We start from the raw sequence: 17,618 nt of genomic DNA on the forward strand, positions 1-17,618 counted from the left end.
ATGAAAACACCCAAAATTTTTAGAATAAAAAATATGCTTTAGTCTTTTTTATTTTATGCATGAAAATATTTGGAGAAATGAGGTATCGATCCTCGTGCCCTAACAATGCTATGGTATGGTTATACCATTCCGTTTGAGCTATATCCCCTTTGACTATATATCTATTTCTCAACGAACTAGATTACTAAAAGAAATAGACAATAGGATCAATATAAAAAAATTGAACATAGAGGTTTATAAATGAAAATTTTAAAATGTAAATGGCAAAAGTAAAAACACCCCAAACATTTAGGATAAAATACATGTTTGTCTTTTTTTATGTTATGTATGAAAAAATTTGGAGATGCCAGGTATTGATCCTCGTAACTTAACAATGTTTTTGTTTATGCTCTACCATTTGAGCTAAATCCCCTCCCGTATTAAAATTTAAAGAAACATAGATATTAAAATTTAAAGAAATAGATATAGATTGAAATCAATACAATAAAATTAATAATTTAAAAAGTTTTCAAGGAACAAAAGATAAGATTTGGATGATTATCTTAACATCTACTCCCCTCTCTTTGCCTTCCATCCAAACACACTGGTAGGACAGCACCAGAAGGATTCGGCCTCATCGAATTTTGGTGAAGCAAACAACAAAAGTATTGTATAGACTTTGTCACCAAGAGCTTGGTCTCATCTCAAGCTCGACCGTTTGGCCCAGAGACTCATTCAACCACCTTATCACAACCACCATCAGAAGTAACGGACGCCATGTAGTAAAAAAACCAGTGACAACAATTTCACCCGGTCCTATCTAAAAAATTGTCGTAATGGAAGAAGGGAATTTATTCCATCCAAATAGTGATTAAGCTTAAAGAACTACTACCAAATTGGTAACAAAGACGTACACATTGAATTGAAAGATATGCTATACTGAGACACTAAATGATATCTAAGAACAAATCAACATATGGGATAGAAATTCTTCACCCATGCTTGTTCAAAACTACAAATGGTACACAACAGAATCTCATAGAGATAATAAACAATTGAGCCTCCTAAGGGCCAAACTTGGTCGGCCAAAACTCGGCAGGGAAAACATATATCATGGCCTGTTTGCTCAAGCATCATCTTTTCTACATGTCAGCCCAAGCAGAATCAAACCCATAGACCTGCATGGATGAATCAATTAATTAAACAAGTACCAACCAGAGTTGAGGATCAGCACAATCCAATGAGCATGGTTATATAACAGCCTAGATTATGAACAAACAAAGAAGTAAACTGTTAATGTCAAATGGATGTATAACAGCCTAGACTATGCATAATTTTCTATCAATTCTCTTATATGAAAACAAGATACTTGAATTGTTGGATTCCCAGAGAAGCCAATAGGACAGACCACTATCTAGCAAAATGGTCCCTCCGGACTGGACTTTTTGGTTCTTTTGGCTTGTGTAATGGTCCCCACTCCTTGAGAGATGTTATTATTAGGGAGGAGGCTTAGTTTTCTTGTGTTGTATTCCTGTTTTGTTTGTTGAAATAAAATTTTCAGTTCATCAAAAGTGCACTAAAGATGGAGATAAAAAAGTAATAGTTTACAGATATAGAGTCCGTTTGGATAGAACTTATTGCTGAAAACTGAAAACACTGTAGCAAAATAATTTTTAAATGTGTGAATAATGCCGTGAGACCCATTTTTAATGAAAAAGTTGCTGAAAAGTAAAATTTGTGGATCCATGAACACTGCACGGATGCACTGTTCATGAGGAACTAGTCAACAACTACGGCTGAAAAAAAAAAAAAAAAAAAAAATCTGAAAACGCAGAAACGCTGAAACGCAGCCCGGATAATTTCAATCCAAACGCCCTCATAATGTTTGTGCACTTGACAAAAATGTGAAAAAGAAAAATGTTTGAGATCTCATCCAAGAACAAATTATGCCTCTAAAGACTATCAAATTGGGGCTTCCATAGCATCTCCATTAATCAAATATTCTATTAAGATTATAAAACGCAGAACAAGTAGAAAGGCACTAAAATGATCATCTCATGACCATGTAATGCCGTTTTATAAGTGACTGAGTTTAATTTTAAATTCAGGACAATGGTAGTGTACCTTAACAACAATTATCTATTTCGCGTGGCTCCACAAGGATATAGAGTGGCTTTCCATTAAGCCTGCATTGTCCCTGAAAGATATGCATTTGTCAAAGAGCATCATTCCAATTCCAAATGTCCATTTCCAGTAACATTGCCCAGGAAGAACATCAAAACAAAAATAATATAACTGTGGTATTACAGGAGAAAAAAGTACAGAGCATGAACACAGTTATACATCTAGCTCAAAACAGCTGTCAACATGAATGAAAATGCTCCATGCACAACACACAACATTTTTCTAGAAGGAAAACCATCATCTTTAATCCACCCCAAATCATTACCCCCCCTCACCCAAGAAAGAAAAAATGTGATAAAGATAGGAAACATAAGATCCACATTGTTGCATTATTTATTGAAAATATCTTAAAATTGACAGTATGCTCTCATTTCCTGAAAAAACTGGAAATGTCTTATCGTTTTCACGTATCACCCTCATAAAATGATTTTTATTTAAAACAATTAACTGCATCTCAAATAAGTTCTGTTTACACCAAAATTGAAATAGAAATCAATATGATTTTTAATTCTCAAGCATACGCTTTGGATCATATTTTAGTTTTTGAACACATCTTCCCAAGGTTTTTAAAATGTTCAAAAACCATATTAGATTAAATCAAGATGCAACAGAAATATAAACATGTCAAGCAAAGGAACTAGACAACTAGGAAGCACCGACACTTCATTTGGGGTGTCATACCCACATCTAGGACACTTCTGCATGTGCATCCCAACCGTTCCCTTTTTTTTTTTTTTGCAGGACACGGGAGAACACTTATCTTTTAGTTCTTTATAGTTTCAATCTCTAACATTTATCTAGTTATCTTTAATTACTATTTTGGATCTTATTCTTGGTTTGTATTCTAATTTCTAAACATAATTTATTAGTCATGAATCGACTTAGTATTCATTATTTCTCTTAAATTGATATAAGTTTAACATTATATGCAAAAATAAATGCTTAACAATATTTAAAAAATATAAATAAAAATATATTTAATAATTAATTAATGTGAGTACCCCCACTGTGTCAGGTCCTAATTTTTCAAAATTTGCCATGTCGCCATGTCATACCCATGCCCAGGTCTGTACTTCCTAGCTAGACTATGAAGGTTTGCTTCCTAAACAATTCAAATTCAGAGTAAAAATACTTAAAATGTTAATGACTCAACTACTTTTTGCTGAGATCAGAGGGTTGATAAATCCTTTTGATATCCCATCAATAAAGATATAAAACAAAAAATGAACTGTACTTAGTGGTGCCAATTTATTTTCAATCATGTGACTCACAATAGGGGCTGCAACATAGAATATATATACATTTTTTCTCTCATTTTTCATCACTCTCCATATAGGTTATTTCACCAAAAGAAAGAAGAGAACACAAAATGAGTAGCACTAATATTTTTTGAACCAATAGCTTTATATGTTATTTGTTGTGGTCATGGTATCATCAATTTTGATAGCCACACTGGGCTAATAAATAATCTCATAGATGTCTCAGCCAACATATAACAGATTATATAAAGAAAATTTACATACAAATAACTAATAATAAGACACGCTAAACTACTTAAAGGTCAATAAGTAAGACGAACACCAACTATAGAGTTACAGAAGTAGCATTACCTTAACTTCTGGCAAGCCGATAACGCAAGCACATTCGACGACTTCAGCCCCTACACGTTCTAGATAAACAGCACATTTGGATAACATAAACTAATTACAAGTGACATACCAAAGCAATTAAAGAAAATGCCATAAAGTAGAAAACTAAAAGCCCAAGAAAAGGTCTATAACTCACCTAAAAGTCGTATTGCTGCTGATAGAGTCCCACCTGTAGCTACCAAATCATCAATAACCAATGCACGTTCACCAGGCTGTACAGCCCCAACGTGCATCTCCAAACAGTCAGTCCCATATTCCAGGACATAAGCTTCAGAAATAACTTCGCCTACAAAAGCAGCATGCAGAAAATTTTAGTCTTGAAGTTCATTTTGTGAAACCACATAATGCATATAAACAAATTGGATACTAAACCAATAGTACTAAGAACTTGTAAATCCCAATCCTTTCAAATTCAGCAAGCAAGAATAGGTAAGATTCCAAGTCCAGCAAACAGAGACGGCTAGTTGTGTGTGTATGTCTGTGAGAGAGAGAAAAATCTTAGTATACATTATATGGTGATATAAAATATTTTATACATGATGCAGGGAAATAAATATTTCCAATAAAATTAGTTTTTATTACTTTATGCAAACAAATATGTCCATTAGCATTTCATTTCATCAAACATCGGAGCCAGGAATCTTTAATAGATGGAATATACATCCCACAAAGGAGCCTAGAATCTTTAATAGATCGAGCATTCATCCACAAAGATGCCAATCCACAAATTCACATGGTGCTTTCTGTACATTCAGTTCACTTTTTCGTTAGAAGTAAGATGTCAAGTAAGACGTAATACGAGACAATTAAATTCCAAAAAGGAATTTCTTAACATGTAAGTCATCATACATCATTGATCTTTATTTGAAAATTTCTACACCAAAAGCCGATTAAAATATATACAGGGTAGACGAGGTTACAAGTCCTCAAAAAAACCAAAGCACCCTTTTCACATTGGATAAAACATATAGATAATGGCTTGATTACAGATCTAGATGCTTCCATCTTATACAGCTCTTCAATTAGTGAGCTAAATTAGCACACATTAAAGGTACTCCCTTTGATGCTTGAGCTCACTTTTCATAACCTCATTTGTCATTCAATTGACATCTTAATCAAATATTTTTACTTTTCCAAAATGATTTAGAATAACTCAAAGCACCAATAAAGAGTAACGTAGTTCCCAACTTTCAACAAATAATCAATAGTACAGAGTTTCAAAGCACCGCTACAATTCAGCCTACCTGGCAACTTTCTGGGTTTACGCAAAGGAACAAACTTTGCACCAATAGCTAAGGCAATAGAGGGGCCAAACATGAATCCTCTAGCTTCCACCCCTACAAATAATTTGCTAACATAAGAAGCAAGCAAAAAACCCAGAGAAGCAATCAATATTAGAGAAATATAATCCTGATACTATAGTTTTGCATTTCTGGAATATATAATTCCCCCTTATCAGCCACAAAAGTACCTAGATGGTTTTACTTATCAAAAAAAAAAAGTACCTAGATGGTTTTAGAGGACAAGGCTACCCTCTACACATAGGCATGTTGAACACACTTTCAGTGAAGGACAATAATGTTGCAGTTCAATAACTTTTAGGACAGCATTACCCCTAATGGGAGATAAAAGTTTTTTCCAGTTAACAAGCTCATACAATTTACCAAAGTTATTATGCAACCACCAAAAAGTAAGTCTCTTATTAGCATAATTCAACCTTGCACTATGATTAGTTTAGTTGGAGAATCAACCTCTATGACATAGTCATAATGAGGTGGGGATCCACTCAGCAAAGAAAAACTAGACAAAGTACTTGTCATTTTTCTTTTCCAATTATCCTTTCCATACTACTGTGGTACTCTACTGTAGTGAAAGCATCACTTAAGGCTTAGGCAATGCCTAGGCCTGCGCTTCGATTAAGCGGGACTTTGGCGAAAAAGCTGTCAAGATCAAGCTTTCAAAGTTGTTACATTTGGGATGTCGGGTAACCGCACAAACAAGTACTCATATGGTATGATTAGCCCCCCTAAAATTAAAATTTTAAATTTTTTATAAAAATGAAGCAGAAAAACGAAATCTTATTCACTTCAGTACAATATGAAAGTGTAGACTGTAGATATAAAATGACAAAGCAAAAATATTATTTTCTTCCTTGACCAAAGCATATTTTTGGCCCTAAAATTTAATAAATTTTTGTCAGCGTGTTTAACAGAAATCATATTTAACGGAAGAAAAGAGAGCCTAACCCATATTTTAGGGACAAAAGGCATATAATTTAGGCTTTATTTTTGTCCCTGAAACTTTTTTTGTCGAACTTTGTTAGAGTAGCCGAAAGACGAGATATAGAACATTTTTTCAGGAAGAAAATAGGACTTTTCAAATGTTTTTTAAGGATGAAAAATAGAGCTGCATGTCCTATATTTTAGGGACTAAATAGTATTTTAACGAAATAGTAATAATTTTATGCTAAATTTTTTTTTGAAATTTGAGGTTCAAAGGAACCAAAACTTCTGAGAGGTGAGACTGAGAGCCACAAATTCTCGCCTCTCCGTTCAGACCAATTCACTATATTTCATTATTTACACATAGGAAGAATAAAAAACAAAAATAAAACGCATAAAATATTTGAAAGGAACTTCCTTTTGACACAATATTATCACTAACCCCATCCACTTTCCTATCTTTAACACATTATTTAACCCGAAAAACTGTATCAAATGTAAAATTGATACAAAAGTGAAGTACAAAGATATAAAGTACATATTTAAGAGAGAGAGAGAGAGAGAACCAGCAACAACAGAGATGCCCATGTCTCTGTAGCGATCAACAAAAATGTCCACCGTGTCTTTGAACGCCTTATGATCCAGCATCAACGTTGTTATGTCTTGAAACATTATTCCTACACCCAAAAGAGATTGAAGAAATTTAAGAAGACCAAAAAAACATAGTAAAACACACACATACACACACACACACATGTATTTACACTGAAAGTTATTAGAAGGAAAACAAAGATAAAGAAGTAAAACAACAACAACAACAACAACAACAAATACAAAGAGAAAGAAAGAAAGCTTTGAACCTGGTTTTGGAAAGTGGGGAACAACACGGATGGCTTGAGAGATAGCTTGGAGTCTTGGGTCTCCTTTAAGTCCATTCTCTGCCGCAAACATTTTCACTTTCTAGAGCTTTTTTGTGAAGAGAGATTTATTAACAGAAGATTTTGTTGAATTTACACACTGAAATTACTCTGTGTGTCTCTCACTTTCTTGCATATATATATAAATATATATATATATATAGCAGCTTTTTTATTTTCCCTCCTAAACTCAGCTAAAAGATAAAATTCTCTCTTCTCTATGTGAGTTGAGTAATTGTGAGCGAACTGGTGAGTGCTTTAATATGTTGTCCGAACCAGAGGATTAAGCATTTTGAAAATTGATTGAGGTTGCTGTTCATCATCACTCGATTCTAAAGCGCGTGTTACACACGCTGCTTACACACACTCCTCGCTCTCTCCATCAAACATTGGATGCCCCTCCCCCATTTTTCTTTTTTCTTTTTTCTTTTTTCTTTTCTTTTTTGTCTAAATCTTAATTAATTTTTTAAATACTTGGCAAGTCTAACCCATTTTTATATTCTACCTAGGCATCACTTTGGTGTTTAGTTAATTGGAAAGTTGACAAGAAGGATGAGGATTTCAATTGGATATTCAACAATATACTTGGATTAATAAAAAAATTTAGAATTTAGAATTTAAAAATCTTATGTAAAATATGCAAAGTATAAGATATATAGAGTTTCCATGACAGAAATTGTACGGACTCTATTAGAAAAAGTATATTATGCAGTCTATAGGAATTTCCTTTTTTATTTTTTAATATTAGGACTTATGTTGCACTTGATAACTTGACTCTAGAAGAATTCATTTTAAAAGTATATATCATGGCATAAAGTATTTTTTTAAGAGATTGCATTTCATATTATGCTGGATTCTTGTTGAATGCATTTGTTTATGTATTCTTGTTGAATAAAATTGTTTTTGGTTATGAATTCTTGTTGAATGCATTTGGTCATGAATTATTGTTGAATGCATTTTTTGACAATAAAAAAGAAATTACATGTGGGCTCATTGTTTCACACCACATATGTTTCCCTAGGTACGCCTTAGTTGAGTGGGCCAAACAAGGGAAAAGGGTTTCAAAATCGCCACAAATGTTTCCCTAACTATGCCTAACAATAAGTATGGAGTTATTATATAAGTGCGGGATGGTGTTAGACATCTAATCCCTTCCAATTAAGTAAATTGGCCTTCACTAGTATTGCTAGGTCATTTTTAAATTTGAAAATTATTAACTCATCTCTATTCTAAATGTTAGTGATAATACACTAAAATACAATAGAAATTATATGAAATATAAAATTAGAAAAAATCAATTGGAGAAACATAAATTATTTATATATATATATATATATATATATATATATTAATGAACCCAATTAGGCTAAGGCACTAAAATTTTGCTCTCTTTAAAGAGATTCAAGCCTTTTACAGTTGGCAAATTCCACAAACCAGTGCTGCAAAAATTATATTTTGTTACTTGTCCCCTCTATGATACAATAGCTCGACTTATTCATTGTAGAGCTTGAACTAACTCTACATAAGTGGTTGAACTTAAAGCTCCATTAAATAAACACCTTTCTTTGTCGACAAAATAGGGTATATAAAAAATAACCAAAACCACTCTATGCATGAATTATTTTTACACTGTATATATTTATGTATATACACTTATAAAGCATTCCAGAGATAGTTTCAACTTATGGCGTCTACTCCTGATAGTTGCTCTTTATTATCAAACCAAGACACCAATTGATTTTTCATGTAGACGTGAATTGAATCTCAGATTTCTTATTTAATCATAAGAGACTTTATTAGTTGAGTTAACTGGAACCCACAATAACAAAGATAAATGGGGATTAAGGGGATATTAATACTTTTTTTATAGATAATTTCAACTTATAACGTCTACTCCTGATGATAGCTCTTTTATTATCAGACAAAGATATCAGTCGATTTTTTGTGTAGACAGAGATTGAATCACAAATCTCTCATTCAACTATTAGAGACTTTACTAATTAAACTAATTGGAACCCACGAGATATTAATACTATGTATCAACAGTATGAATTAATGGGGTGGGGTATCATCTATACTATTATTTAAGGGGCTTTCCCGGTTTGGATTTCTCATTTTTTAATTCAAAAATGCTCATATACTCCTATGTTTAAGTAAAGATAAAACTATAGGAGAATCTGGTAAAAATGAAACTCTAACTCCCATTAAAATATTGCCTAAAAAATAGGACAACTTTCCTATTAATTTTTAAATTACTTTATCCACTTATAAATTAGATTTTCAAAATAAAAATTATATATATAATTAAAAAAAACACAGTTTTTGTCTATAAAATAGGACCACTAAAAAAAAACTTCATCTCCTATTAATTTTCAAATTACTTTATCTATTTATAAATTAGAATTTCAAAATAAAAATTATATATATAAAATTAAAAAAACACAATTTTTTTCTACAAAATAGGACCACTAAAAAAACCTGATGAGGCTAGTATTTTATAATTAATTTGATAACAACAAATTCATGAACATATTAATTTATTTTTTGTTATTAAAATATACCAACACTAATCATGCATTTTATTACATTAAAGAAAACACGCACAAAAGCATATTTTCAAAAATCTCATCACAACACAAGTATAAACTCATTTTGAAATTCAGTAAATCAAATTCTATTAAACAGGGAAGTCTTAAAGCAAATATGCAAGGAAAGATTCTAGTTTAAATTATAAAACATTCGATCAAAGTAAATATGGAATAGTCAAGTAAGGAAATTATAGCAAGTAATAGTCTTATCACCAATTAACATAATCTTTGAAATTCAGAGCCAGATCTAATTGCAATGCGTGAAAAACCAAGCAAATCAGAGAACACAACCACTTTGGGTTGGGATTTGTACGTATACTTAAGCATCCGTATGCAGTCATTACGCCTGCATAAATGCTTATGCATCCAAGCTCATAAACTTGAATTTTACGTGCTCATATTGAATTAACCGAAAATATAATGCATAAAATGTAGGATAAACACCAAAAAAACACTAAGTGTGCGTTTGAGTTAGGATTAAAAATTAAAATTATTTTACTATTCAGCTTATTTTTGCTACTATTTATGGGTCCCACTGTATTTTTTAGTTTTTAGCATTATTCATGGGCCCACTATACTATTTCAACTAACTTTTACTTTTATCTACATTACTTTCAACAAAATAAGTGATATCGAAACACACCCTAAAACGTAATTATGACTACCCATGATCAGATTAACATCATCAAAGAAAAGACATACCGGCAAACAAATCAAGCATAAACATTTAAATAAAATGCATTAAGAAACTTATGTGAATCATATTTAGTCAAGTATAAAATCATAAGAGAAACAAATTAGACTACGAGTTTGGAGATAGGATATGGTCATGGAAAGGTATTAGGCACCTATGTTTCGTCTTCCTAATCATGAATTTGATTACATTATAGGAAACACAAACAAGAGCTTATTTTCAAATATCTCATCACAACATAGAAGTAAACTCATTTGAAATTCAAGTTAAATCAATTTTTATTAAATGGTGAAGTCCACAATCAAAACATAGCAAACATGCAAGGAAAAATTCTATACTAAAAGTGTTCAAAGAAAACTAAATATGGAATTCTCAGCTAAGGAAATTATAGCAAGTATTCTATCCAAGATGGTTTAGTCTTTAGTGAGTCATTATGTGAGAAATCAACTAAATTAAGGGTACAGAGGATCTAAGTGCACTAACCCGAAGTTCAGGAGATTTAAGTGCATTTTATCCAAGATGGTTTAGTGAGTCATTTTTGTGGTGAAGAGTCACTACAAAAATGTTTTTTTTTTTAAAGAAAAATGAAAATTTTAAATTGGCTTAAGGGAAAATTATATTATACTCATTCGTAAACTCCGAGAATTACATTTTTATTTCTTTAAAAATATCTTATATTTGAATGAAGTGAAAGCTTTTTTTTTTTTTTTTATGGATGCTAATTTTGAAAGATCCACCTTTGATTACATTTTTTTTTTTACTTGCCATGCTTGCAAAATTTCAATTGACATGAAATTTGACATTTTTGTGTTAAATAGAACGAGCAACTATGATCCAATGGTGAAATTTTGAATGAAAAAAATTTAGGTACAATTACTTAAATACAGTATATTAAATTTTGTGTGGCTACTTTTTGTACTCCCAGGGAAACTATTTGCGTACTCCCTGGGAAACTATTACAGTCCCACATCACCAGAACACTTCCCCACTTTTTGCCTTATAAGCTTGAGCCGAAGAGAGTAGTGTACCATCACTACTCCTATCCAGTAACTCCTAAAAATTCTCTCTGTACTCCCACTAGTACCCTCTCCCCCTCTCCTTTCCCCTAACTTGTAACTCGGCCACTGTTTCTGGCCACCATCTCCACCCGCTTCCCAACCACTTTCTACCCCGTTACATCGTTACACCATCTTTCCTATTTCAACATCATTGTGAAAAGCTCCATCCTACACCTTTAACCCAGAATGGAGGTCTCAGGCCTCATTTCTCGCACAAAAAAAATTTCATGTAGAATAGGGCTCCCTCCAAACCAGGCCATGCCTTCTCTCCAAATCTCATACTCCTTGCTAAGCTTATCACCAACAAAGACATAGGCCTGGCCTATGTTAGAGATGTGGTCATGAAAGCTTGGAATCCGGTCTACCCATTGGAGGTGAAACGTATGATAGGGACATCTTTATATTCTCATTCAGCCATGAAGTAGATGCCCATAAAGCATATCACAGACAGTCGAGGTCTTGCAAGGGTGGCCACCTTATTCTTAAAACATGGAACCCAGAAGTCACCAAGCAAGAAGTAGACTTTTCCTCGTCAACCTTCTGGGTCCAAGTTCATGGCCTACCCGCCTTGTGGAATACTGAGGATAACTTGAGGAAGATAGGTTTGAGGCTGGGAAAAGTTATAGAATTAGATGTAGTCGGTGATCCGGCGACGCATGGAAAAAATTTGTCAGAATTCGTGTAGACATCTCGATGGGTAAACCTTTATTCCCAGGTCTCTTCCTTCCCCGTCCAAATAGCATTGACTGTTGGATTGGGTTAAAATATGAAAAGCTCGCAGATGTGTGCTACAGGTGTGGAGTGGTGGGACATGAGGAAAAGGCATGCACAGGTACAATGTATCAGATCTGTAATCCCAATGGTGCAATGTTCAAAGTTGTCGGACCTTGGCTCCAACCGGGATACGAAAATCTTCCACCTGGGATTTTCAAGCAGCCTGACAGCACCACCAACGTGATCGTAGAGTCATCGGGACAGCCACCGGAGTTTGTTAGTTACTCCAGGCAAGACGGTACGCATGAGAGGGCCTCACTAGAGTTTGTTAGGAGCGCCATGCAAGCTGGTACACCTGAAAGGACACCACCAACTACGTATTCCACGCACCAGGACCACTGTACCAGCCCACTATCTGCTCAAAACACGTGGCAACCCCACGATATTTGCACCTCCACGACGTCAGCAGGTACGACTTGTAACACCTGAGCCATCCAAGCTGAGCTGGAATTCCCACAAGAGACAACGCTCCCACACCACGTATCTCGCACTAAGGCAAAGTTCAATATGGGCCTTAATACCAAAACACAAACCCGTGGCTTCCATAAAATGTTTCGTTTAACCCCTATGCAAGTGGGCCTGAAGTCCATAGAGGAGCATGTTGAACTTTCTTCAGACCATAATACCAACCCAGACAATAATCATAGCCCAACCCACCAACAAACCTTAAGTGAGCATTCTGAATCCCTAATTCCACAATCCACCAATTGCCTCATTTCTCCCTGTTCGTCTTCCTCTGAAAAAATTCAAGAGCACTAACCACCATACCTGTTCACACCGAGTGTTGCACCACCACCATCAAACCCACTGAAGAGGAAAGTAACGGAAAAAGAGCTCGAGCTCTTTGCCAAACGGCTTAGAATCGCTACAAGGGGACCAGAGCTAGTTTTCTTTGATCCTGAGACTGTAGCTCTCATTCCATAGTCGAGCCTAGAGTATTTCATACTCAAAGAAAGATAGAAGATCGAAGATGAAGCACACATCAGTAAGTCTTTCTATAACAATCTTTATGAAGTTTGTTCACATACCGATGAAAACAAAAATACGGCCGAAGAGGCGGCCCTTATCATGCCCCCACCGTCCCCATGAAACTTCTCGAATGGAACTGTCGGGGCATCTGCAGCGCCTCGACAGTTCGAGCCTTAAAGGCTTAAATAAAAGGGGCTAGGCCCGATTTAATTTTTCTGTCTGAAACTAAAGCCAGTGTTAGTAGAATGGAGTCTGTTAGAAGTACCATTAAGTTTGATCACTTGTTTGCTGTTGAAGCGAAAGGTAGAGCAGGAGGGCTCTGTATTTTGTGGAAAGATGGGCTATCTGTGAGGGTGGTAGAATATAACAAAAATCTTATTGCTGTGAAAATTAACGATTTTGCTTGTGAATGGCTCATGGTTGGCTTTTATGGCCCTCCGTACCCCTTGAAAAAGAAGAAGGCATAGGAAAATCTCATGGCCTTACTTGAAGCTCATCATGGACCATGGATGTGTTTTGGGGATTTCAACTTTGTGCTTAATGAAAGTGAAGCTACAAGAGGCAAAAAAGGCAGTTCCTCCACAAATTTTCTCAAGGACTTGATGTTTGAGGTTGGTGCGATTGATTTAGGATACTCTGGGGGCAAATACACTTGGGCAAAAGGTAAGTGGGGAAAAACTGCAATTAAAATAAGATTGGATCGAGGTATCGCAAACATTACCTGGAGGCTTGCATATCCAAAAGCTACATTATCCCATCTCGGCACCATTGGGTCTGATCACACTCCTATTGTTCTTGACACGAGCCCTCAAACCAAATTTGCTCACCGTCCTTTCAGATTTGAGGTTGCTTGGCTAAGGGACGAACGGTGTGCTTCAGTCATCGACAGTGCTTGGAATGATGAACCCAGTGGCTCTGAATTCATTCAGCTATGCAAAAAGCAGGCTGCTACCAGAGACACGCTCTTAAAAAGTGGAACAAGGAAGTGTTCGAAAAGTGCCAAGACAGGATCAACGCCATTATGAAACACATCATAGATATACAAAGACAGCCCCCCTCAAATCAATCCGGGGATTTAGAAGCAGCCCTTCAAGCGGAACTAACGGAATGGCTGCTCCGGAGTGAAACCCTGTGGCGCTAAAAATCAAGGGAGTTGTGGCTGAAATTAGGGGACAAAAATTCCAAATTCTTCCATTTGTCCACAATTGTTTGAAGGAAAAGAAACAGTATCGATGCTATACGTGACAGAAATGGCTCATGGATTACTGAGGACAATGCTATCAGAAGGACGTTCCTTGATCATTTCAAGGATCTATTTTAGCAGAATGATGCTGACTTCCCACCTCATCTTGAACACCTGGTCCTACCATGTATCACAGAGGAAGAAAATGAGGAGCTATTTAGAATTCCCTCTCATGATGAGATTAAAAATACTTTGTTCAGCATGCATGACCTTAAAGCCCCAGGCCCAGACGGTTTCCCGGCCATATTTTATAAGAAGCTCTGGTCTACTGTTGGCGACTCCATCATAAATGTTGTTACTTCCTTCTTCATCAAGGGAACCATGCCTAGGGAGGTAAATTGCTCTCTCATTGTTCTTATTCCCAAAATCTCTAACCCCACTACTGTGAACCATTTCAAGCCTATAAGCCTTTGCACTGTGGTGTACAAAATAATATCCAAGATTTTGGTGGCAAAGATCAGACCTCTTCTCGACAAAATAATATCTCCAGCACAGTCAGCTTTCATCCCCAACGGATGGATTGCCGAGAATCAAGTCATTGTTCAAGAAATTCTACACAGCTTTAAGTCCTAGAAAACCAAGCCAGGTCTGATGGCTATTAAACTTGATCTTCAAAAAGCATATGATAGGGTCAGCTGGGATTTTACTCACGCGGTACTTCTCCACCTTGATTTCAATGAAGTTTTCTCAAATTGGATCCTCAACTGTGTTTCCTCAGTTTCCTTTGCAATCCTTCTAAATTGAGGTAAATCTGAGAGCTTCAAACCAAGCAGAGGGATTAGGCAAGGGGACCCACTATCCCCTTACATTTATTTTGGGGCAAGAAGTGCAATCTAGGATGCTGGACAAGGAACTGAGGCAAAAAAACTTATGTGGAATCAAAACTAGTAGAAGTGGACCCACAATCACACATGTGATGTATGCGGATGACATTATTTTGTTCTCCAAAGCCTCTAAAAAAGATGCAACAACAATCAACCACATCCTGAATAAGTAGTTCCTTTGGTCCGGTCAACAAGTCAATAGGGGGAAGTCGGACATCATTTTCTCTAAGCACACTCAAAGCAACACACGTAGAGCCTTGAAGAGTATACTCCAAATGAGGTCCCTTCAAAAAGATACAACATATCTGGGTGCACCATTACTCCTATCTAGAGCACCTGCCAAGGATTTTTCTTACCTCCACGCCAAGCTTGAGGCCAAGCTCACAAGGTGGAGGCCCAAATGCCTTTCATGGGCCTGAAGAAGGACACTAATATGCTCAGTTGCTCAATCCATTCCGAATTACTACATGTCTACCTTCAACAATCCCAAAAAAGTGTGTGAAGATCTAGACTCCCTTTCTAGAAGATTCTAGTGGAATCCTAAGAAATCAGAGGGCCATTTTCTAGCTTGGAGATCTTGGGACAAATTATGCTATCCAAAGAGTCAAGGTGGTCTTGGTTTCAAAAAAGCGAAGGATATTAATAATGCTCTTCTTGCCAAGCTTGCATGGATGATAGTTTCCAAACGGGATAGTCTGTGCATGAACATTTTAAGGGCGAAATACAAAATGTCAAAGGATTGGTTGCACTCCGAGCCACCTAAGCGAGCTTCACCCATTTGGAGGGCTATTGAGCAGTCAAAGAAAATTATTAATAAAGGTGCGTGTTTTTCTATAGGCAATGGGTCCTCCATTGACATCTGGACAGACCCATGGGTCCCATGGATAGAAGGTTTCATCCCAACCCCCAAAGTAGAGGAGTATACCCAGCTACCTATCCGTGTAAGCCACCTAATTAACTCGAACCGTCATTGCTGGAAGCAAAATCTTGTCAAAGAGCTGTTTAACCCCCACTCGGTTCAAGCTATCCTGACCATCCCTATTCCAACTAGACCTTCCCTGGACAAACTCATATGGATACCATACCCAAAAGGTAACTTCTTAGTCAAATCAGCTTACCACTCCGCTCGCTCTCACCTACCATCTTTATCCCCTTGTGAAATATCCTGGAATAAAATTTGGAATTTGAACCTGCCTAAGAGGTTGAGAATATTACTTTGGAGGATTGGGGTCAACGTTCTTCCCACAAAACAAAATCTGCTCAACCGCCTCCAAGTAAGTGATGCCTTTTGCCTTTTCTGCAAGGACAACATAGAATCATCAAGCCACCTCTTCTTCAATTGCCCTGCTTCTAGATCATTTTGGTTCTCTGTGTACTGGGGCCTTAAAACAGAGAATCTAGCTATTTCCCAACCTGAGGATATCATCAAGTTATGTTTGAATCCCCCAAATGTCCCTTGCGAAGCTATTAATAAAGATCAAGTACTCCTGCGTTTGGTGTTTACAATTGGCGAATTTTGGTTGGCAAGAAACCGTGACCTTCATCAGAATTGCAGTTGGGATGTCTCTTCCTCTATTAGGATGGTTCTAACCAGGTGCTTTGAATTTTCCACCATAATAGCCCCCCGTACTGATCATGCTCTTCCTATACCGGTCCATGTGTGGTCCCCTCCACCCTTTGATTGCATAAAGATCAATATAGATGCAGCCACATATGAGACACAAGCTGCTATTGCTGTGGTAGCTCGTGATCACCGTGGAGTGCCTCTCAAAGTGTGGGCAAGGCTGATTAAGATGATATCCCTGCTCCAAGCTGAGACTGAAGCGTTGCACTGGGCTGTTAAACTTGCTAAAGTGGAAGGATGGAGCAAGGTTATTTTCGAAGGGGATGCCAAGATTTGTTTTGATGCCATCAACTCGCACAACCAATCCTATCAATGGTGCATTCAAACTCAGCTCCTTAATATTATTGACTTGGCTGTTTGTTTCTCTTCTTGTTCGTTTGTTTGGATTAGTAGGAATTGTAATGGTGTTGCTCACCAAGTAGCTAGATTCTCTTTGATTTCCCGTTTGGCTTTTGTGTTTTTGCTGGATAACCTGCCCCCTGCTTTGTTGGCTCTGTGTAAGGCAGCTTATCCCATTTGTTCTTCTTTTATTCAATAATACATTGCAGATTATCAAAGAAAGATGGTACACTACTCCTTCAGCTTCAAGCTTATAAGGCAGCGAGTGGGAGGTGATGTCTTTGATGCGGGACAAGTTTTCTAGGAAGTACGCAAACAGTTTCCCTAGGAGTACAAAGCCTACAAAAAAAGAAGTTTCCTTTTATTGTGTGGCTACTTGTTGTACTCCCAGGGAAATTATTTGCATACTCTCTGGAAACTGTTTGCGTACTTCCTAGGAAACTTGTCCCACGTCGAAGACATCTCCTCCCACTTTCTGCCTTATAAGCTTGAGCCGAAGAGAGTAGTGTACCATTAGTGGGGAAGTGTTCTGGTGATGTGAGACTGCAATAGTT

General features: G+C 36.2%; 3 protein-coding genes across 4 annotated transcripts; 2 read left to right on the forward strand and 1 right to left on the reverse strand.

The window, feature by feature from the left end:
- Positions 1-813: 813 nt before the first annotated feature.
- LOC142622633 (adenine phosphoribosyltransferase 5) lies at positions 814-7,180 on the reverse strand. Of its 2 annotated transcripts, XR_012841938.1 has the most exons (8): positions 6,895-7,126; positions 6,601-6,711; positions 5,057-5,149; positions 4,185-4,290; positions 3,949-4,098; positions 3,774-3,832; positions 2,104-2,176; positions 814-1,157 (listed from the first exon to the last, which is right to left on the reverse strand). XR_012841938.1 is itself a non-coding variant. In XM_075796149.1 (7 exons), exons 1-6 carry the CDS (start codon positions 6,983-6,985, stop codon positions 2,105-2,107), a joined length of 576 nt encoding a protein of 191 aa, XP_075652264.1. In that variant the 5' UTR covers positions 6,986-7,180; the 3' UTR covers positions 814-1,157; position 2,104. The 2 variants fall into 2 exon arrangements, 1 of the variants encoding a protein (XP_075652264.1); XM_075796149.1 differs by lacking the exon at positions 4,185-4,290 and having other exon boundaries at positions 6,895-7,180.
- Positions 7,181-13,510: 6,330 nt separating this feature from the next.
- Positions 13,511-14,059, forward strand: LOC142622523 (uncharacterized). Its single transcript, XM_075796014.1, has one exon. The coding sequence runs from the start codon at positions 13,511-13,513 to the stop codon at positions 14,057-14,059; it is 549 nt and encodes a 182-aa protein (XP_075652129.1).
- A 1,770-nt stretch (positions 14,060-15,829) lies between these two features.
- LOC142622533 (uncharacterized) lies at positions 15,830-17,263 on the forward strand. The gene has a single exon (XM_075796026.1). The coding sequence runs from the start codon at positions 15,830-15,832 to the stop codon at positions 17,261-17,263; it is 1,434 nt and encodes a 477-aa protein (XP_075652141.1).
- Positions 17,264-17,618: the final 355 nt, after the last annotated feature.

Source organism: Castanea sativa, chromosome 1 (assembly GCF_040712315.1).
Source record: "Castanea sativa cultivar Marrone di Chiusa Pesio chromosome 1, ASM4071231v1".
In the NCBI taxonomy this organism is placed as follows: Eukaryota; Viridiplantae; Streptophyta; class Magnoliopsida; order Fagales; family Fagaceae; genus Castanea; species Castanea sativa.